This window comes from Dermacentor andersoni, chromosome 9 (assembly GCF_023375885.2).
Source record: "Dermacentor andersoni chromosome 9, qqDerAnde1_hic_scaffold, whole genome shotgun sequence".
NCBI classification, from domain to species: Eukaryota; Metazoa; Arthropoda; class Arachnida; order Ixodida; family Ixodidae; genus Dermacentor; species Dermacentor andersoni.
In genome coordinates, this window is record NC_092822.1 from 58,151,233 (window position 1) to 58,174,533 (window position 23,301).

Consider the following 23,301-nt stretch of genomic DNA (forward strand, 5'->3'; position numbering starts at 1 on the left):
AAAGGCCGCTGGGGGATGGGAAGAACGGAGGGAGGGGAGGGGAACTGGCGATCGCTAAAACACCTTAAAATTCGTAAAGTACTGCCACGCTATGAAGAATGCCGCCTCCTCCTCGCGCGCTCTGGCCTAGGCCGACGCCGGGTCGCTATTGCCCTAATAGCATCACGTGGGCCCTCGCGTCGTGCACCAGCGCCATTTCTGCTCGAGAAGCGTCTACGGAGTGGCGAGGAGCGCATGTTGGCGCCGTTGCTACGCTCGAGCAGTGGAGGCGGTGCCACGGTCGAGGAGTGAGCGTGAAAGAGAGGAGAAACGAGGAGTGAAGGTGGAGGCGGAGAGTGTCACTATTCTACGAAGTTTAAGGGGTTTTAGCGATCGCTGCTCAATCTCGCGCTCGAAAGGGAAGAAAGTGGGGAGACAACGCCGGAGGGGGAGAGGGGCGGCTTCAACTCCGCCAGCAACAGCCGTATCTTGAAATCGACCTGCAGACGGCTCATAGCTTTGTGCGTGCTGTGTCCTCGCCGCTCAGTTTGCGTAGAAGCGATAGGCAGCGCGAAGGTCACTTCTCTCGCTGCTGCTGCTGCGCTTGCTCACGAGCCAGCGTTTTGACAGCCAGTGTCCACGGTCATCAAGGGTGACGTTTTGATGTTTGCCTGTGCGCGCTGACACCATGCTTCTTAATTCAGTTAGTAAGCGAGTGTTTCTGAGTTAGCGCGGTCGACAAAACTACTATCCTCACTAGGTATAGGTGTCTACTACGTTGCTATCGCAATACATGCTTCGCCCTTCGGGCTAACCTGCCACATTTTCTCCGCAGGCGAGCTACAGCGCGCATGCGCAAGTAGATATCACGTGGCCAGTAGTGACGTGTAGCGCTCGTTGAAGGCCAGCAGCAGCGTAAGAACGCATGGAGGTCGCTTCAGAGCAGCCTTACTTTGAGGAAGCAGCAAGGAGCCCTTCACCGAGGGCCCCTCAGTAAGGAAGCTTTGAGAGTGAGAAAAGGCGGCCTCACCGCAATGAAGGCTTCCTTACTGAAGTAAGGAAGATTTCATTGTTTGGGCCTTAGGTCTTTGAGAGGGACTTGCAGTCACGAGTTTTCTATGTCTCCACCATAGCAGACATAGATCACGTGGAAGCAGTAAGAAACATTCACCATGAAAATAACACTATCGAACCATTTATGACCCGCGATAACCTACTAGAACAAATTGTACGTCACCGCTGACGCAGAAAATGTAACTCCTTGGGAGACAACGCTAACGACGGCTCGCTACTGCACAAATCACCAAGTGCGTCGATATGCTCTACCACAGTTCTTAATCGGGTGATCTTTTCTTTATATCGACGAACAATCGCGGTTTTATCTAACAAAGGTCGGCAAGAACATGCTTGGACATGGAGGGCGAGAAACCAATCAGGCGACAGCTTTATTTGTTTTGTTCTTGTCTCTCAACCGTTCACTTAAGCACCTAGTGGTTTGGCCGACGTATTGTTCGAAACAGGAGAGCCGTATACTATTCATTTTATCGGAAAAACAAGAATTTAATTTTCCGATAGCTTTTAGAGTACTTAAATAATGCGGCAGCCAATAAATGCTGGAGGATATTGCCTAAAGAAGGATACCTAAATTCTAGACTTAGAAACTGACGCCATTATAATGAAGTTGAATAAAGTAATAAAAATGGCATGTTACTTGTAAAAATATGATTGCACATGATCGTTACCCTTGTGGATCCCCAATTTCTGTTTAATGAAAAAAGCTTCTAGTGACTGCGTGTATACGCTATTCCTGAAAGCCAACAGACCAGCCTATTTAAATTTACATTCACGTCAAATTTATTGCCTCGGGTTGCATAACTGTACATCCGAAAGATTAAATGAGATTCAAAAGCGAGGTGAAATGGATGGCGGTGTGTACGGGAGTGTTCAACTATGGCTTCGCTATAGCATAATGCCGCACTATTATTTAGAAAATGTCGTTCAGCCGTTCATATCACACCTGAAAGCACGAGAATAATGATCAACGGATGTATTTTGCTATATCTTCCTGAAATTCAGGAAGATATAGCAAAGTACATCCGTTGATCCCTATGAAAGCAGGCGTGGTGCAACCTCCGATGGCTATTGCCAGCCTGATCTTTCCCTATTTTCCTAACTGTTCATTGCATGTGTTTTCATAAAAATAGGTATTCGAATAATAGTCTGTGCCTGTTTGGCTAGAAATGAAATATTTATTTATCTGTAGTTAAAGTAACCTGCCACAGAAGACGCAGGACAAAAAGGTGCTTTGAAAGGCTACCCGGCACCCGTTGACAACATGACAGTATCTTCACAATAACCTAGAACTCGATCTAGCTTCGTTATACACTCGAGGGCTAATAGGTCGAACAGAACCACGGCGGGCGGGGTCGGAATCTCTCAGGCCGGAGCAGCATACGGGCCAGGTTCAATATCAGCGGTTGGGCCAGGTTTATGATCACTTTCGGGCTCAGGGCGGGCTCGAAAAACCGGCCTGTGCACTTTTCTAGTACTCTGAAAGCACAGCAAGACTGCCCATTTTCGCATTTTAATAAATACGTAACGCTCTTAGCCGTAAGTAAAGACAGAGTGAATGACCCAACTCCGCACGCTTTGATGTTGTCATTTTTCGTGGTACGAAAGAAGATTGCTGTTATAAATTCTTCTTAAGCTATTCCGAATTCAGTACCAAGCGTCATGTTATGGTGTAATGGAACTTAGCGCCACATGTACCAGTGGTAAGTTTACTACAAATTATGAAAATTTTGGGAGACACATTACTTCAGGCCACGTGCGTTATCTCAAGCAAATTAGAATTTTTAATTCACATACTACCATTTTTTTACCACAGGTATAGCGCCAATACAAAAAAAACCTTTTATAGGAGTAACACTGTCTAGGACGTAGGGGTCAAACATGCAAATATGGCGGTTGGATGCTTGACGCACAAAAAATACGCCCGCAGAGACTTTCATGCGGGTTCTAATCATGAACACCCAAGGTTCGTTCGCATATGCATTGACTTGGCGTACGGTAAGTCTTCCCGTCTGGACGAAGGAATCACGTGCTAGGCAGAAGTTTACCGTATTAGCGTATGCGGTCTATACGGAAAATTGGCACGACTGGCGCCTGAAACGTGGCGAATCCGATGTAGTCAAAAATCGCAACAATTTTCGCACATCTGCATGGTCTGTTGCGTGCAATGCAGGGAAGGTCAAAGCCAACATCTGAATTCGTTTATTCACTGCAAAAAAAAAAAAAAAAAAAACTTGACAAAACGCAGTAACTGTATTTTTCAATGAAATGAAAGGTATAAAGATCCAACATTCCAGCATTATCTCTTTGCTGGAGTTGGCACTGGAGTGATAACGCTATAGAAAGTCCCGAAAAGGGCTTCATGAAAACTAGAGGCAAGAAAAAACTTCGAAACAATATATTACGGCGTATTCTTGGATGATGAATTTAGCACTGGTATGGCATAGCAAGAAAATGTTTTTAAACAGCTGAACGATCCCAAGGAACAGTCAAGGTGAAAGGCCCCACAGTGTGCTCCAGATGTGGGCTTGGCAGTGGAATTTTGACGCTACATAAAGTACATATGGGTTATATGAAGGCACATGAGACAAGGTGAAGCAACACTGAACATTCCAGCATGTTTTGATGCTGCATTTGGCAATGGGTTTGATCGCCAGACTCGCAATAGCGGCTGTATTGAGCTCGGAGTAAAGGTGAATGTTCCAGCATGTCCTTGCTGCTTGACTCGGGAGTCTTGTGACGTGCATACGTAGATTGCCTGAAAGACCGCACAGCGTTAGCGGTGCGTTTCTCAAGCCGTGCCAGCTCGTTACTGGTCCAGTGTGGGGGCTGTACCGTACTTTCCCTTTCGTAAGGCTCGCTTGAAGTTGCGTGCCCAGAGTCGAGCATCCTTCATGCGTGCCGCTGACACATCGGCAAACTCCGGCCTCTGCCACAACAGGTCGTTGGGGTCGGGCGCCAGGAACGCCGTCAGTCTCATGGCGTAGTCCACGTGATCGCACAAGTCGAGGTGTAGGAAGAAACAATAGTTGGCTGTGCGACACCACGGCCTCGTTCGCTGCATCGGCTCGTCAGCGTTTGCCAAGAACTGGCGAACGCGCTCACTAGAACGCTCTACCTCTCGAGACTGGCTATCCCGCAGGATGCGGTTGAGAACCTTGACACTCAGCGTAGTCTTCTCTTGCACGATGTATAGGAGCTGTATTATGTACAGGTGACCGAACTTGGCCGGCGTCAGAAAACCTTCCTCCAGGAACCTCACGTCAGCGCTGAAACAAAGAATAGAGGAAAACAAGACGCTATTAATGCATTTCATAGAGTCACGAACGTGGAGTATTGCCATCTTGTACTGGGTAAACTGTAAGGACGTGAAATATTGCTGCGCAAGAAGTACTGGGATTGATACGCAGCGCATACGCCAGATGCACTGATTTTACGTTGTGACGCTGAAGAACGAGGCTCAAAAGTAAACTCTTTGTTGGGCGAACTTCTGCCTACCAATACAAACAAACAATGCACAACGATAGCCGCGACCATAGTCGTTGGTCATCGAAATCTTATATGCGGGTGAGATGCGTAGGCCACTTAAGTTTTATACATGACGAATGTTACATTGCAGTGCAATCGCCTGTGCTTGCGCACGTCTCAGAATGTACAGCGCTATTCGCGTCACGCACACAACCTGATTAGGAAAGATTATTTCGCTTTAGAATTGCCGACCAGATTATAGAAAGCTCCGATACATGAGGCGCGTCTGCCCACAGCAATAAATTTGCAACAGTGGTGAGCCGGTGCAATAAACGGTCGCCAGTAATGAAAAATACAGTGTAATGATGGCAGCGTGACGCTGACGGCATAATGACAATGAATGAGGACGATGAGGTGACGACGATGGTGTGACGACAGCGTGACAAAAATGAGATGACAAAGCTGGAAGGACGAAAATGTCACAACAGCAGGACGAGTGCACGACGACGATGGCACGCTTCAATGGAACGTCGAAAGCAGTATGACGACGATGCAAGGCAACAATGGGACGACGAGCGTGCGACGGAGATTGCGTAACGACGACTTTATGACGAGAATAAAATGACAACCACCTAATGGCGAAGATGGCAGGCAAACGGCGCGAATGATCATGGCACATACCCCCTAGCATGACGACATCCCCAGTGGCACACACCCAGCCGCGTTTCACTTTGCGTACACAACATAGAAACAACCATCGAAACTGTACGCATCCACATGCATATCCGGGATTGGCCCACCACTGCTGACGGGGCCAACGGCCGAAGACTGAGCGACTAGCCAAGAAAATCTAAAGCGGTAAAAATAAGTTGACAGTCCTAGGAGAAAGGCAAACGTACTGCCATAGCTCAGGTGCCAGTCTGTCTCTTCCCAATCTTGCCACGGGACATCCTTTCTGCTAAAACGCCTAATTATTTTGTTCCCTTCTAAGTCAACTACTCCATACGGCCTTCTCAGAAAACAGGATGGTGCTACTAACGACGAAGAGCGCTGCAGCTACGTTTGTTAATGCCGGCGGGAAATGAACATGAATTTTAATATTAGAGTTATTCACAAGCCTTCTCTGCAGTAAAGTGGTGACCACAAACGCGTACATTGTTGAGATTCTTCAAACTTGTTTCGTTGATACCAGCCAGGCTGCAGGCTCCGGCGGTATTGGACGCCTTTGATCCGCTCGCACTGCCATGTTACGATTTTCAGCAAGCAAAACACGGCCGATGCCTGTCACCTGAAAATTACGGGCTTCAAGTCATGCATCCGAATCTACCCCAAAATGTTAATTAGTTTATTCTAAAGAATGACTTGATGCATCGCTATATCAAGCCATCTTAAGATACATATCTCTGTGATAAAAGTAATCAAATGAAATCGTTTAATTATCACATTTCACTATATTTAAGCTATCTCGAATACATTTTTTGTAATACCATGTTTACGACGTGCGCCATGGTTTTAGTCAGTCTTCAAGATATCCCGCAATAAGGTAAACATGTCAAAATAGGAGTAGTGCTCCAGCATGTGCTCATATAGAGGATCAGTAAAGAACAAGGTGCACTAATATAGCAGGTTTGCTTCAAATATTGCATGCAGTGTGCAACTTCTAAAGTTAATAATAATAATAATAATTGGGGTTTTACGTGCCAAAACCACTTTCTGATTATGAGGCACGCCGTAGTGGAGGACTCCGGAAATTTTGACCACCTGGGGTTCTTTAACGTGCACCTAAATCTAAGCACACGGGTGTTTTCGCATTTCGCCCCCATCGAAATGCGGCCGCCGTGGCCGGGATTCGATCCCGCGACCTCGTGCTCAGCAGCCCAACACCATAGCCACTGAGCAACCACGGCGGGTGCAACTTCTAAAGTTAGCCAAGGTGTAAAAAATTCTGGTAGGGAATATGATTACGAGACCTACACTTTTCGGTGGTTAGACCTGTTCCGCTGCAAAGATAATTTTTGCGTACTAATTAAAGGGTACATAAACAACTACTCACCTTCTGATTAGAGGCGTGATTTCCGGTGGGAACGATGTCAATTGCGTCCTAAAAAATTCTCACAGTTTCAACGTCCTGCGTGATTACTTTCCGCGCTTTGCTCACAGAGCTTGTGAAAAGTGCTGCTTGATAATACATGCGCAGGATCACCGCCACACCGGTGGCGTTATAAAGCGAATGGAGGAACCCCGCTGACTGCTTCACTAAACAAACGCCCAGAAGTGGCAGAGTTCGTCTTGTTACTGAACTATGCTTTCGCTGATCGCGCGGTGCGTGTTCACTATGACAATCGCTGCCTACACGTTTGATCAGGCGGTTAGGAAGTGAGGCAACAAGCAGACGGAGTTATTCCAAATCACTTTCGCGGCTACAGGTGTTGCTGCACGCGGCACTTTTCCCACACCTTGCTGCCCGCTAGTAAAGCGCCGAAAATATACTTGCGCAGAACGCGGCCCGCTCAAGATTAACAGGATTGTTTAGGACGCACTAACAGCTTTCCCATGGGAAGTCCCGCCATTTACTCCAAAACTTTGGTTTACCTACCTCCGCCAATAGCAAGGTGATAATTGCAGAATTATTATCCTGGAGGTGGAAGAGAACTCGACACCAAAAATCGTTGCACCCATGCATAAGTGTATATTATACTAGCTTTAACAGCCGGCCTGGGACGCTCTGCCTACTCAAAGCACGCACGCAAAGCGCTAACTGCCAATGTAGATACCTGGGCGATGCTTCGGCTGCGTTGACGTGGTGTGCATACTGGGCCAGCACCAGAAGCACGATGTACGGCTTCACCTCACCATCTTCAGAGTACGTTTTGAAGGCCAGTTCCGTCAGGAACCTGGCGCTAGGACAGAACACGTCTCCGTCGAACGATGTGGGCACAGCCGCGGCCATCGCCCTCTTCATACGGGTGCGGAAGAAGTCCTGCACTTCTATCACGGGCTTGGCAGCGATAACCGCCAGCGCCAGGCTGTAGAAGCTGATGATCAGGCCGGCCTCGTTCAGGGCCGCCAGAGAGCTGCGACTCTTCCTTATCAGGTCGGCGAGGAAGTCGACGAAGCCGGGGGACGAAGGGAGCGGCTCGACGTCCTCAGGTTTTCGTGCAAAAAGCTTGGGAATCTTGGCGAGGTTGAGCACGGGCAGTTGTAAACCCAGAAACCACAGGTCCACGTCCCGGTCTCCGTAGATGCTGGCGAACAGCGGCTTCGATGGGGCAGTCGGCGATGGTGTGGCGGCCACGCACTCCAGCATGAGGTGGTCGAACGACTCCTGCCATCTGGTGGAGGCGAGGGCCTTCAGCCACGATGCGTACAGAGACCGCCGGGTGGCATCTTCCGGGTACCTGACTCCGCTCAGAACTTCCCGTGCGCCCCTCATGACGACGACATCGCTCCAGTCTTCACGGTTCGACGTTAGCTGGTATAGCAACGACAAACCACGCATCATATCGGCTACAAAGTCCTCGGCTGAAAAAGAAGCGAATGGTCGTCAAGCGGGGACAACAGCAATGAAACTGATGGCCGCGAAGAAAGCGTAGTTCCACGTACTGTACATATACGGGGCATCTCCTTATTTTTTGACCATAAAGAATTTAAAAAAATGCCTGTAGCAGATAGCGCAATCGCAGCTTTTGAGCTGGGTTACTCGAGGCAACGGACATCACTCACATTAGACATCGAAATGCATAATCAACTAATGAAAGAAATCGCCAGTTAATGTTTTAATTCATTACGGCACATACTACTGTTTAGGAGTAGTGTAGCTAGTCAACTTGCAGGTGTTATCCTTCTAAAGCGAATAGCGAGGATGGCACCGGTTTCAATATATGCGCCGACAAAGCTCCGCTAAGAAATGAGCTGTTATTCTCACTTTTCTGAGAAAACGTGTTTACACGGTGAAGCACAAACGTAAGTGGGACGCCTACGCATATAGAGAACACTCCGTGTAAAAGCTTACTTTTGAAATGCGAGTGGATGCATCAGTACGAGCTCGCAAAACTAGATGCTTTTAATAACGAAAAACAAACGGCATTACCACTCACCGGAAGTGACGCATGAACTAGAAAGCGCGACTCGTTGGCATGACCTACAAGATAAGGCGGCGCATGCGGTGTGCTGAAAAATCTTGGATGAGACGTGCTGGGATTGACGTCATATCCAGTGACTACTTGATGCACCAGTCGTCTGCTTAAGTGTTATTAAGGCGAGTACAAAATTTCTATCCCACAGCTTTGCCAAGATTGCTTCAATAGCGTATATTGAATATTATGACTTATATACTACAAATGTGTAACCAATTTAGGCAAAGTGAAATTCCGCTACAGTTGGCCGTTAAAGGGAAATATTGAGTCGAGCTAGATTGAAAGATTAGGTTTGTGAAATTACGAATGCGTCATTCGCTGCGAGAACAGAGCTTTGGAAGGCAACAAAATGGCGGAAATGGAAAATCAGTGGCGCTACCTTTTGTGGACAACAGTACCTCTCGTTTTATCAGCAATGGCCGATTCACAGAGAATGACATAGAGGGAGGTCAAGTGAGAATTACGTGAACTTGTGTGTTTTGGAGAGGGCGGTTCTAATTGAGAAGCAGAAGCGGCACCTTCGGCGGTAATTTTCTACGCAGCAAAGTGAATATTGACAGGCAGTAAACGATGACATACATGTACACCTATTATATTTCGTTGTAGCTCAATTTAATACATTCATTTACTGTCCCCCTATTTTGTGGTGCTATATTCCAGTGGAAAGACGACACAAGAGACGAGACAAAACAACACTGTCCTGTCCGTTCCGTTAATACATTCCGTTAAGTCGATTCTCACTGCAGTCACGTTTCAATACAGTGGACTCCAGATAAACGAAATTCCCTTAAACAGAACTGCCGAATAAACGGGAAGAGGGTACCAACTTTGTTTGGCTACCCATAGGAGTAACGTTAACTTTGTCTAACGCAAACACCTCATAAATGGACGGTGTTCTGCAATGCCAAATCAGCACTACAGGCGCTAAAATTACTTTTAAAGAAAGGACCATATTACCTGCTCGTGCTGGGAATCGCCGAACTTCATCACAGTGCCGAGTTAGGTGACCACGTGATCACTTTTCAGTGGGTGCCTAGTCATTGTGGTGTGATCGGCAATGAAGCGCTGACAGTGAGGTAGGATCGGCAGTCTCTTCCCCTGATGAAGTACGGATTGCCCACTCGCGACCTGACACCAACTCTATGATCAAGGCACTCATGCAGGATCTTTCAAAGGCATACAGAGCCCACGATGACAACATCCACAGACGCCTACATATGATTGACCTAGACGGTAAACTGTTTGCCCCTGAAGGTCACGCGGAGCAAAACGTCATTGCTCCACAGGATTTGGCTGGACGTTGCTTTCATCCGTCGCTACGCGCACCTGATCGGCCAGCCGAACAGTACTGGTTGTGAACACTGCCAGACGCCTGAAACGCTGGAACACATATTGTGCGATTTCCCAGCATATATGCTGAAGCGAAGAACATTGTAAAGTTCCCTAGCCAGCGTTGGCAGGCAACGACTGTCAGAGGAAAACTATCCTAGGTCAATGGCCTGACACTGCAAATTCAATGGGGGCAACTAAAGCACTGCTGAAGTTTCTGCAGGACGCCAAGCTTGACGAGCGGCTCTAGTAGGGCCACTGTCTAATACACTTAAGCACTCACCAGTTTTCTCACCATCATCACCCATCCCAGTACTTTCACTCCCCTTCCCTCTTCCCCAATGCAGAGTAGAAGACTAGGGCGCACTAGCTCAGGCCGACCTCTCAGTCTTTCCTGGCAATAAATTCTATCTTGTCTAAACGGAATACTTCTTTGTGGGAACTCCGCTTAAAGGGAACTGGAACCGAAACTGCATCTGCTTCATCGGCCGTCATCCTTCATACGAAGTAGGATTAGGTTGACAAGAACTTCAATTGGTCATACCAATAGCCAAGGAGATCCAATTTATTAGTAATTTGCGCTGTCGTGGCGTTAGCGGGTGCTCTTCAGCGTGCACGTTGCCTAGTCTTCGTGCTCCTTTATGGATCGCGATATGCGCCAGTGAAAACTCGAAAGCACATGGAGAAATACCTGTAACTTTAATACTTTAAAGGCTTCGCTATAGGGAGCAACACCTGGTGCTAAATAAGCTGTGATACTCCGAGCAGAGTACAATAAGGTTTTTTTTTTTTTTTTGTCTTTCACCGCAGTGAAATTACCATAGTCGACGCTACTGAAAAAAAAAAAAACAATGGAATACTATGTTCTGTCCCCCTTCGAGTTCCGTTTAAGCAAAGCCCACTGTTTTCTAAATTCGGAATACGAATCGAACACTTCTACGAAACCGCGTATTCGAAACGAAATTCAATTTCGAATATTCCATTATTACTCAATATGCGGTGGGTGTACTATTAACTCGAGGCTCGCTGCCAGGGACAAGCGCCCGTCTTGAATTTGTTTCACAGAATATCTCAGGTGCTCGTTTGGCTCTGCAACTTAGGAACGTTAAATCGCATTAGTCCTCATTATTAACGTTAACGAGCTGTCAAACGTTAAACCAACTTCCAAACAGCATTGAAAATAAGGCTTCCTACAGGTCGCACGAAACTATTCAGCATCCGATTTCAGATTTCAAGATCATATTTTTCGAATAATCGTATTCGATTCGAGTACCGCTATCAAGCTGCCAACCATAGAATACGAGAACGAAACACTACAGCGGAAGGCAAGAAATTATAAAATCTTGTTAGTCAATATGCTTACTGTTCATTAAAGATTTGCAGGCTTTGTTCAGTGGAGATGCTATGTACAGTCACTCTAATCAATCGAGTCGCAGCAACAACGACGTATGCCTCAGACAAACTGAAATGTTTAGGCAGCTCATTAATGCAATATTGACGGCTGTCTAAATTTGGTTGCCGTTATGCATTGGTTCTATTAGTTCTCGCTGCCACACGGGTACGCCCGTATTGGAAAAACTGGAAAAGCTGGCGCTGCCGTCGGCGTGACCTGATATGAGGGGTCACGTGGACACACGAGCCGCGTCGGCTGCTTTGGAAGCGCCGAAGCAAGCTGAAAACTAAAGGCCCACCTGCGCAGTGGTCCTGATTAAGTGGACAGGTATTCCGGCTCCGGGTTTCTGCTTGACAACACTATAAAGTACTGTAATAGGTAGCAGCTGCCTTTGAAGGCGTCCAACATGGCAGCCTACTGCTCGGTGTCGCAGTGCCAGACGTACGCAACGGAGCCCGGTGTCACCCTTCACACGTAGCCGCTGGAGAAGAAGCTTTGTAAAGTTTGGATCGTAAAACTTAGAACCGGCAAACAGCCATTGGCTACAACCCAGCTGCGCAGCAAGCACTTCCACGAGGAAGATTTCTTCTACAGGGGAGGGGTTGCTATGTTGAGTGAGTAGCAGAAAGCGCGCACTGAGACGCTAATATCGTGAAGCTCTGGTCTATGAACATTTTGATGCTAGATACTGGCAAGTTCACTGGAATGGAAAGGGAATGGTAATATGAAGGACATTAAAAAAAGGCATGGCATATGCTCCTGTTTGTGTTAGCACCAAGCAATGAATGTGCTTGATTAAGAAAAAAAAAGCAGCGGGAAATTGCTCGCTGAGAAGACACCGATAAACGTATAGTGCGATGCAAATTGAGTAATAACTATATTGAAACATCCAAGGCTTTAGAAGAAATAAAAAAAAATGATTCAGTCGTCCCGACGGCATATCAAAAGTCGCCGTAGGCATGCAAGTCATTAGTTATAACGAAATTATTTGTGAGCAGCTCTGATAGCGTCCACGTAGCAATGGTTGCTTGTGTACAGCGAAATGCTCATCTTCTGCGGCCTAAAGCTCACGGCACAGTGTGAAAACGCGCTCGCCGCGAAAGGGGAACGCGGTGCGCGGACATGCATGCAGACGCGCAATAAGTCGCTGTGAACCCGTAACCCGCGCGATCGCTGCGTTGAGACTTCATCCTGTTATGCTCCATTTCGCTATGCAGACTAATGGGTTTGCCTATTGTCGGAGAGAATGAAAATGCAAGTATTTCCCCAGCCCAACCTCATAGCCGGTACGTCAGCTGTTGCATCACGGATTCAAGGACGTTTTCGTATGTTTGAACCAACATTTTTTGTTTATGGACGGTTGCCAAAATAACTGCCGTTTGCTCAAACGTGCGCTCAAAATTTCCTTCGTCCTCTAGATTGAGTGCACGGTTCTTTAAGAATTTTATGCAATCTTAAGTTCGTCGGTGAGCATTTTATCATGGCGTTGCCGTTATATCGTTACCGATACTACTTCACACTGACTGCGCAGCCACAGCCGTTGAAATGCTCTGTACATTCAACAAAATTCTTGTGAACTTGGTCACAACCACGGTCAGCGTGTAATTATTGCATGCCTCTGACTTGCGAAATGTGAACGATTGCCTCATAAGAGAACCGCAACAATGACGACAGCCATACCGGGTTTAATCTCTCAAACATAGTAGCGGAGGTGCAGGTGCAGTAGCGGAGCAGTAGGTTCCAGGTTTATTTTATGCGGACGACATAGTGTTGCTAGCTAACAAGCAAAGCGATATGCAACGTCTGGCTAATATCTGTGAACAGGAAGGCGAGAATTTACGTCTGAAATGTAGTTAGAAAATCAGGTGTTATGGTATTGAATGGAAACAGTGAACAGGCCGTGTAAATTCGGGGCCAGGAAATACTTCAGGTAAAAGAATATCCTTGGCATAGACCTTGGCATTGGGATAAACGAAGGCAACAGATATATGGAAACAAGAAAAAAGCAATAACAGCAAAATGGAAGAGAAATGCGGCCATAATGAAACACAGAGGGCTATGGGATTACTAAAGGTACGACGTGCTCTAGGGCATGTGGAAAGGTGTAATGGTTCCAGGAGTTACATTTGGAAACGTCGTTGTTTGCTTGAAGTTAGTTGTACAATCAGGACTCCAAGGCAACATAAGGTAGTGGGACGCCTCGCATTGGGCGCTCACGGGAAGACTGCGAATGAACTTGTGCAGGGTGATATGGGCTGGACAAGTTCTGAAGTGAGATAAGCTCACAGTAAAGTTGATTATGAAGAACGACTGAGTAATATGGAAGAAAGCAAATGGGCTGGGAGAGTGTTCAGGTATTTGCAGAGGAAGAACATTGATTCACGGTGGAGCAAGAGGAGTGGGAAGCTTACCGGCAAGTATGCGACCTGTATGGTGAGCAACATGGCAACAAAGAACGTCAAGCGAAAAGTCGAAGAGGCTGCGATAAACTCGTGTTGGCAATGGAAAAGAAACCGGCTGTGAGCAACTACTTAAGAGGAAAAAAAACGAAATCAAGAAATAAACAAGAAACAAGGGAAGCTCATTACTTTTTGAAGCGAGATCAGGATGCCTTAGAACACGCACTTATAAAGCGAGATAAAACAAGAAGAAGCATAACTGCGAGTGGGCCTAGTTGGAACAGATTACTTTTTAAAACACGTATAGTGCGCAAAACAAACACGGACGAAGAAAAGGAGCAACACAAGGACGAGCGCTTTCTAATAACTGGTTTTACTTTCCAAAAACCAACTGCTTAAATACTCACAGATCTGCGCGATCTAGTCAACAGGACACGCCTATAGCGCATATAACAACACTAGGGATAAAATTCGACGGATCAGCGCTATTCGTCAACTTAAAAACAGCAAGCGCATAAAACAAGCACTCAAGATGAAAATGCGTTGAAGATATGATGAGAGAAGCGAATTCCCCTTATTCAACAATGAAACAAAAGGATGGCTGATGCATGTTTTCTTTAGCTTTGCAATCGAGTAAGGTTCCCAAATTTCTCTCGCGGTTTGATTTATATGCCAAAACATCATGTCGGTTCTTCCAAGACAAGGTGAGCAAGCATGTTCTTGACAATGCATTGCCAAATGCGTACTAGGGCGACCTTTCAGACTAGACAAGTGTTACCTTAGTTTCGTGTTAATGCATCTCGCAGTCTGCCCTACGTACACATGACCACATGTCATAGGAATCTGATACACAACGTTCTTCGCGCAATCGACAAATTGTTTCTTACGCGGATGTTTAATACTACGTTCTTTCTTTGCATCATCCTTACCTTCGAACTTAATTAAAGTAGGCAAACGACAAACAACGGAGGCACACAAGAACTAAGTTCCCAATAGGGGTTCAGAATGTTTGCTACAGGAGCTTGGTGGCACAATCCAACCCACCGTTCCAAAGGGGACGCACATAGCATCCATCCATCCAGTGAAAATGCTGGCTTTAATTATTGGTCTCAATTGGCAGAATGTTTTGACAAAGTTTCCATGAAACCTCTGTTGTAAGGCAAGCCGTAAGAAGCTCATTAGAGAGATCACTGCACCGTATATGACAGTTCGAAGATGACCTTTACGTGTCGAAGTCATCAATCTGTCTATCAGAAAGTGAACTGGAATTTCTGACAGCCTAATGCATGAATGGCCCGGAGCATGGGCTGGCAACGATAAATATCGCGCAAGGCTCATGTCAAAAAGAAGGGAGAAAACGAAAAGAAGAACGCAGTTGAAAGCCCTATGTCTATTGCTGTGTCTCCTTTTCGCACTCGTTTATTGTCACCGCAATAACAAATTGCCCCATAGCCGCTATGATCTTCCTATAAAAATAACCTGGAGAAAAGGGGAAAACATTTCATTCATCTACTACGCTGAACATTATGAGAGGTTTGTAGCACTTCACAGATAAAACTTTAAATCTACAGACTTCATAGAGACCGTATTTCTTGAGACCCTGAAAGTTTAAAAGATGCTGAAATAATTATATTCGGTGCTACATTTACAACTTTTTAACTAAAAATAAACGGTATACCACAGTTGTGTACACTACTGCAACCACTGCGATATTCCAAAGCGGACAAAATGGATATTTAGATGTTTACCGCAAAAATTTTACGACGACAAAACGCGTGAAACCAGATGCTCATGCGCTAACTTCCAGCAAAAGTTTAATGCCAGACGCTCTGGATTTCTAGGGGCACACGTTCCTCCTCCCGTGCCCACACATAGCAAAAAGGAAAGAAAAAAAGAAAGCCAACCACATGGTAGACTAGTAGGTGTGCAGCGTCGACATATATTCAGCGTTCACCATGGAGCTGCCATAGAGAAAATCAATTTCTTTTGTAGATAAAGAAACTAGTGGAGAGCTCACGCGCTCATAATCGGCACTAATATTATGCGTCCAGCGATCTCGGCCCCGCAACAGAGTCCCAGCATTGTGAACATATGAATGAATTCTGGGGTTTCACGCGCCAAAGCCATGATTTGATTATGAGGCACGCGGTAGTGGGGACTCCTGTATAAATTTTACAACCAGGGGATGGATCTGTAACTTGCATTGTGAACATATGGAGCACACCTACAATCGCCACAATGAGATGTAGGGTGATATTTCATTCTTTATTAAACCATAAAATATACAAATGCAATATTTCCAACTGATTGTAATCAATTATGGTACAATGTCGTGAAGGAAGCATTAGAGGCCCGAACGACTCAGGAATCTCGAGATCGGGAGCGTAAACACCTAGACCACCAAATTAGTCCTGCTTTGCGTGCCGGAGAGGCAGCAGCAAGGCGACGTAAGCGAGATGACTGATCGGTTCGAGCCGTCGGAAGCAGAAGCCCACCGCCTTAGACGCCACGAAACTGCGGTTCGAGACACCGAGGATGAAGTGAGACGCCGGATTCGGCTAACAATTGCACGAATCAACACACAGGCTGCGAACAATTCCTTCACCAAACAGTTTATGGACAACTCATTTCGCTACGACGGATCGCTGTGCGATCAGTTTTAGTTCAAGAACCACCTCTGCTGCGCCTATGACTCATCAGGCGACACTCTCACTGGAGCTTCCCGAAAGCGACCTGTCGACTGTGCTCAACGTGCCTGCAGTCGTTTCGCTAACACAAAGTACATCATGTGTAAAAAAAACCAACAGCTACAAGTACAAGTACAAGTACAAGCATACTCACCTCACCTCACGCTCAGCAGCATAGGTGAGTGTTACGTCAGTGGCAACCGCAATAAAATGCATTCCTGCCAAGGAACTGAGTTTATTTCAGAGGGACTCGCGCGCAGCCCGGTCTGAAGTCGTCTCGGGTTGCTCTCTGTTCGGCGCCTGCTACCTGTGTCTCTCCGCAGCCGCCGACGGGGACACGGTGCGTCGTTGGTGGTTGTGCGAGCGGAAAGGGGATCTCGTAGACAAAGCAGACTCGTAGACATAGCAGTCTCGCAGTCACAGCAAAGCCTCCCTTTTAGTTTTACGCTTCGCTGCGGTCTCGAGGGCGTCTCTTCCGTGCCGACTTTCGCTGGGCGAGCGCCTTGTTGTCTGGAGCGCCCCTGTAGCTGGTTTTATCTGCCGCATCCACTGGCTACGTCGGGAGTGTTAAAAAATAACTTGTGGGGTTATACGTGTCAAAAGCGCGATACGATTATGAAGCACGCCGTGGTGGGAGACTCCGGAAATTTGGACCACCTGGGGTTTCTTGAACGTGCCTCTATATCTAAGTGCACGCGTGTTTTCGAATTTCGCTCCCATCGATATGCGGCCGCCGTGTGCGTCGGGAGTGTTGGTTCAGGAGTGTCACGTTCCTTTGATAATAGCCAAGCCATATTGTAAGAAGCCTGACGGGGGCTGCCTTTGACGGTGTCACACGGCGGGAAAGGTGTAGCTTATTGAGGTGTCGGCGCGTAACCGTCCCGTTGACGTCGACCAGGCAAGATCTCAGGCCGACGCGTTTCTTCACGATGGCGGGAACCCTTTCGGGCTTTCGTTGAAATTGGCGAGCAAGCACTTGCTGTCTCCTCAGGAGTTTCCGGCAGCGCGGAGCATCTTGAATTTCTCTTGCGGCCTTTGAAGGCGGTTCTAGCAGAACAGCCGAGTTGCGTGTTCGAAGCTCACGGAAAAACATGAGCTTTGCGGCGGTCTCGGCCGTCGTACTCTGCACGGTTGCGTGCTGCTTAAGAAAAAGCGTGCGATGCGCCGCTGTACTGGCCCTGTAGGATCTCTTGCGAGAGCGTGTTTTAGCTCTGCAACGTTGCATTCAACCTGTTCGTTTGTGACTGGGTGGTATGGAGCAGACGTTACCACCGTGATGCCGTTGTCACTGAAGAATTTCTTGATTTCTCCCGACACGAATGCGTTTCCCTTGTCTGCTACAACTTTGGGGGCCGTCGAAATGCTGCAAACAATGAACGCAGGGATTTGACGACAGCTGTCGACGTTGTTTTGCCCATATGGCGAACTTCAACCGATTTACTGTAGGCGTCCACAACCACCAGAAATGTGGGCCCGTCAATTGGACCGGAGAAACTGAGGTGCAGGGTGTACCAAGATGTGTCCGGTGTGTCCCAGTCCGCAACTGGGGCTCGTGGGGGCCCGCGTTGATTGGTCTGGCCAGTTGTGCACTCTGCCGCAAGTGTCTCGATATGCTTGTATATTCCCGGCCATCACATGTAGCTGCGGGTGCACTTCTTCATTGTGGCTACACCGCTGAGTTCGGTGTGGACGAGAGCCGTGGCTTGTGGGCGAAGTGGGCCAGGAATGACAACTCCTAATCCCAGCGTGAAGCGACCACTATGACAACTCCACTCCGTAGCTCTCTTGCGAAAAGCGTTGAAGTTTTCGACTTTGAGTTCTTGAGCGCTATACCTTCCTGTAGAGCTTTGTACAGTTTGGACAACGTCGAGTCATCTTCTGTGGCCATTGCGACCGCGTGGGCTGCTAGCTGAGGCCTTGCTGGCACTTCGAACACCAACACGCAGTCAATTTGAGGCGGTTCCTCAACGGTTTCACTGAGGACAAGGCGGATCAGCGGGTAGGCGTTTTGGTGCTTGCTTCCGGAGCGGTATACACGAGCTCGTAGTCACACATTGACATCTTTATGCACCAGGGCAACAGTGTCAGCGAAATTTGCTTCTGGGGCCACATAATTCCCAATAACCGCCTGTGATAAATTATAATGGTCACATGTCTGCCCCCGATACACTGATGAAAATGCGTAACACCGTAGACGATGGTCAGTCCTTCACGATCGAGCTTAGAATAATTGCGCTCTGCAGGTGACAGATAGCCCGCGGTAAGCCAAGGCGATTGATCGCTGCTTCTCTGCCTTGATGGCACTTTGTGAGAGAACTGCACCGACGCCTTAGTACGACGCATCATGTGGCAAGAGTAAGGTTATTGCAGTTCCTTCAAGGCTTCAAATGCTTTCCGATGGCGTGGCGACCAAATCTAAGGCACGTCGTTCTTCAGCAGCTTGCAAAGGTCGTTGGCCACCGTGGCTCGGTGTTCTGGAACCAGTCATAGAAAACTAGGAGCCCAAGAAAATATTGCAGCTCCTGCTTCTTGGTTGGAGCGCGTGCCTCCGTGATACCACTCACCTTGTCGCTGGTGGGGTGAATCCCTTCGTCATGGATCATGTGACCTAAAGCTTAAATTTCAGGCACCGCCAAGCAACACTTAATCATGCTCAAGCGGAGGTCCGCGCTGGCAAGCCTTTCCCGAACAAGCTCTAGGGGAGCTTAATGTCCGTCACTGGTTGCGCCACTGATGATTACATCGTAGAAGTAGACGCACACGCCAGGGATACTTGAAGCTGTGACTCCATGTACTTTAGGTAAATTGCTGGCGCTGCGCTATTCCCAACGGTAGTCGTTTAATCCTGTACAGTCCTCTAGTGGTGTTAAGAGTGAGCACTTCAGAAGTTTTCCCGCTCACCTTCAGCTGCTGGCAAGCTTGGGTTTGGTCCAGGGTGCCGAAAATCTTTTCTCCCCGTAGTACACTGAAGACTTCCTGCAGTGTTGGCAGCGGGTACGAGGACGATTTTGTCGCCAAGTTTACGGTGAACCAGTAGTTACCGCGAAGACGTGCGCTTTCGTTTTTCTTCCTCACTGCGACCAGAGGTGCGGGCCAGTCTGAATGTTGCGTCGGCTCAGTGATACCCTGTTGTTCCAGTTTGTTGAGCTCCCTCTCGTAGGCAGGTTGCAGGGCAATCGGTATAGTTCTGGAAGCTTCGGACTGACGTCCTGCTGGGTGAAGCTCGAGGTCAGCCAGTGGCCCGTTATGTCTAGGAATTTTGCCAGAGAAGACCGGCCTCGTACTTCTTCTGCTGCCTGGTTGATGCGGCAGATTGCGATCTGCACATCACCGAACCAGTTTCTGCACAAGAGGCTTGATCCAGTGCCCGTCAAAATCACGAGAGGGAGTTTTGCAATAGTGCCGTTGTACGCAACTTCTACGTTGGCACTACTTAGAAGTGGCAGGTCTTGACCTGACCATGTTCTCAGGTGTCTGTTCCCATCGAAAATTGTTGGTACGTTCAGTGGCCACGCGATCGGGTACGTATTCTCGCTCATGAGTGCGCACGCTGGTCCCGAATCAATTTCAATTTGTATGGGCAGGGGATGGACAGTAAGGTTGACAATGATCTTTGGGAGCGTAGCGAGGTTGACGGCGATATGTAAGTCGTCCAGCGCTGTTGATGCTGGTGGACTGTGCAGCCTTTCAACTTGCGTTATCGTCTTTGGGCCGTTCACGTTTTTGTGTAGGTGAGGTGGCCTCGTCGCTTGTTTCTCTTCGTAATGCAGGCCTACTCGATGTGGCCGCGCTTGTGGCAGCAACTGCACGTAGCTGCTTGGTACTTCCAGGACTGGGGGCTGTGTTGCCCATGGCAACGCCAGCAGCCTTGTGGTTTAGAAGCTCTGCTTGCCCTTGCCTAGTCGCGACGAACTTGGTGAGTCGCCTGGTGAGCCGGCTCGACGTGTTTTCTCATGTCTGGCTGCTATTGGCCAGCGCTTTCCATTTGAACAGGGATGCCGTAGGCCTTTGCTAACGTCAGGTCACTCTCAGCAAACAGTCTCTGATGCAGGATATCATACCGTAGTCCGAGCACGAATTGATCACGCAACATAACGTCCAAGGGAAGCAGTGTTACGTTGACAGGTGATGCTATTGACGCCGTCTGCTTTCTGGTAGTTGCTGGAGTAATATCATCTGTGCCTAGCGTCCCCAAGTAGCAGTGCGCGGCCAGGGTCTTTAGCGCCTCGACGTAAGCGCGTACCGTCTTTCCGTCCAACTGGTCAGGTGGTTAGAAGCTAGCTCGGCTGAAGACCTCAGATTGCCTCGGGTCGTAGTGTTTTAAAGTGCCGGAACAATGTCATCGTAGGCCACTTCAGCTGGGCTACTTGGCTGCACCAAGGCGAAGACGGTGTCGTACGTCTGCACCCCGCAAAGCGTAAACACGTGTGCCTTGTTAGGGTGCGTGATGCTGTTATCCTCCAAGGAAAACTGGAAGCGTCCATACCACGATGTCCACGCCGCGCCATTAAACTCCGTTAGTGGCCCCGATGCGTGGGTTGCATTGCGTTGTACATATGCAGGTCAATGTGAGCTTTAAATCCGCTCTCCTGTGGCCACTGTTATGTTCGCGGTAGCCGTAATAAAAGGCGTTCATGCCGAGGAACGGAGTATACATCAGAGGGATTTGCGCGCAGCGCGGTTAGAAGTCATCTCCGCTTTCTTTGTCTGGCGACAGCTCTCTTTTTCTATCGGGAGCCGCCGACGGAGAGAGAGTGGGAACGCGGAGAGAGTGCGTCGTTGGCGGCTGGTGCGAGCGAAAAGAAGCGGATCTCGTAAACATAGCAGTCAGGGACTGAATCCTCCCAGGATACCGTTCATGCGATTAATGCACGGCGGGGTCCAAGATACTATCAAAGGACAAATCGTAAACATACAATTTTTATATTGTTTTGTTGCAGTGTTTCTGAAATTGTTATTTTTTTATTTTCCCGCAGTCATACCAATGCAATTAATTCTTCTTATTTCTGTTTTGCTACTCCCGTACTCTTGCATTTCCTTGTTGTTGCTTTTTCCTGTACTTCTGCCCCTCCTGCAAGGGCCACTACAAGGCATGCAGTATCTTCTAAATAAATAAAATAAAAAATAGATAAATAAATACGTGTCGATGTGGACGCGATTATCACTTAGTTGTCACGAAACATCGAATAAGACAACGGTTCAAACGTGCACATCAAGTGTCGAAGTCCTCGGAAATCACCAGGGTAGTCAATAAATCCCAACTTCAACCGTCGTTTGTATTTCTGGGGTGCCGGGATGTCCTCCTCGCCCGCCGCTCCGTGGGCACCCTACGTGTTTCTTGTGGACAGCACCCTCTACCGGTACTACAATATCCAATTGGACGGCACCGTTTTAAACACGTACTATGATCCCGCCAGAAAAACCACGCAGAAATTACTAAACGGCACGTATACGAAATGGGAAATTGTAACCGGTGGACTCGCAAACCGTACGCACTTAGAACGAATTTTCAGAATGACACCAGTTTCGACATATTCATTACCAAAGTATGTGACGTAATACAAAGACGTTTCAGTCACGTTTGGGCTTCAATGCAGAAAACAGGGTTTTGTTTAAAAAGTAAATTGAACAAAAGTGCAGTTTTACCGCAAGTTTCATGGCGTTTATCTCGAAACGTGAGCTATCATCAGAATTGGTCCCATCAAAGTGGATATGCCTTGCTAACTCATGAGCTGCAATCAGGAAATTGTAATATGTGCTGTAAAATCAGTAGTCAGAACTGAAGTAGGGATATTTTTTTTTAATAAGCCGATTGGTGTATTTTAATTTCTACTGCAAGTAATATCCGACGCTACGAGTAATCCAGCTCATGGACTAACATTATACCAGACACAGGGAATACATTCTTTTTTTATTCTGCAATAGGACAAAAAAAAAACGTAGAAATCGGTAAGCACAGAATTAACCACTGCAAAGTCGAAGCTAAACGTGGTTATTCATTCCCTGCCACGTAATGTGTGCCCGCGCGGCAAGGTACCTATAACACGCACAAACAACATCAGCATCAAAGGTCAAGAAAAAGATTGCATGCAAATCGCAGGGTTACGCGACTTTGTTATCTAAATTTTTGGCTAAGGCGTACAACAGTCAAAGCGGCACTGAAGACTAAATGCGCCTAAGAATTTGATCAATACCCATCAGATATATTAAATAATAATGAAGCCATATATTCGTCTTTTTATTTTAACATTGTTCAGGGCATTTCTGACTCCTGTAGTGTTTACGTTTTCTTTATGTGGCAGCTATGGCCACGACCGCCTTCAAAACCAACGTGACAAGGAAAGCGGAATCATTTGATTCGCATTCACGGTATGAACTATTTGCACAACTCAAACTGCCTTCCGTCGTAATGCTTATGCGACGCACCAACATTATTGGCTAGCAGGTGCTTCAAAGGGATGACTTGCCGAGAATAATTAACCTGTCGTTTCTGTAGCCATGTAGTCTACTGAAAGAGCTCGCAGAAAGGCTCTACGCCTATTGGGTTTCGGCTTTCAGGAGAGTATCACGATACGCGCCTGAGCGATTGAATCACAAGGCATAGAATCATGTGCGAAGATCGCCGATTCCCGTAGTTTCGATATCGACGAGAACTTCGGCCTGCACATCTCGAAACGCGTTTCACGGACACGGACCCTTCCAATAACCATGTGGCACTGAAACACATATAGCGGACACATACCTGATGTACGGTCCATCACAAAGCGAAGCTTGACGACCTCTTAGAAGCAATAATGACAAGTCAAAGATTTTAACTTTGCGAGACACGCAGCACCCAA

General features: G+C 47.4%; 1 protein-coding gene across 2 annotated transcripts; it reads right to left on the reverse strand.

The window, feature by feature from the left end:
* Positions 1 to 3,236: 3,236 nt before the first annotated feature.
* On the reverse strand, positions 3,237 to 23,301 carry LOC129380088 (uncharacterized). 2 transcript variants are annotated; one of them, XM_055069109.1, is made up of 3 exons: positions 23,205 to 23,301; positions 7,293 to 8,040; positions 3,237 to 4,319 (listed from the first exon to the last, which is right to left on the reverse strand). In XM_055069109.1, the coding sequence occupies exons 1-3, from the start codon at positions 23,218 to 23,220 to the stop codon at positions 3,860 to 3,862; spliced, it is 1,224 nt and encodes a 407-aa protein (XP_054925084.1). In that variant the 5' UTR covers positions 23,221 to 23,301; the 3' UTR covers positions 3,237 to 3,859. The 2 variants fall into 2 exon arrangements, with proteins under 2 accessions (XP_054925084.1, XP_050031881.1); XM_050175924.3 differs by lacking the exon at positions 23,205 to 23,301 and adding an exon at positions 16,617 to 18,207.

Excerpts from the sequence above, each read along its gene's own strand:
- LOC129380088 (XM_055069109.1), bottom strand. Across the intron at positions 4,320-7,292 it reads GCAGCCGAAGCATCGCCCAG|CGCTGACGTGAGGTTCCTGG; the intron begins GTATCTACATTG and ends TCTTTGTTTCAG.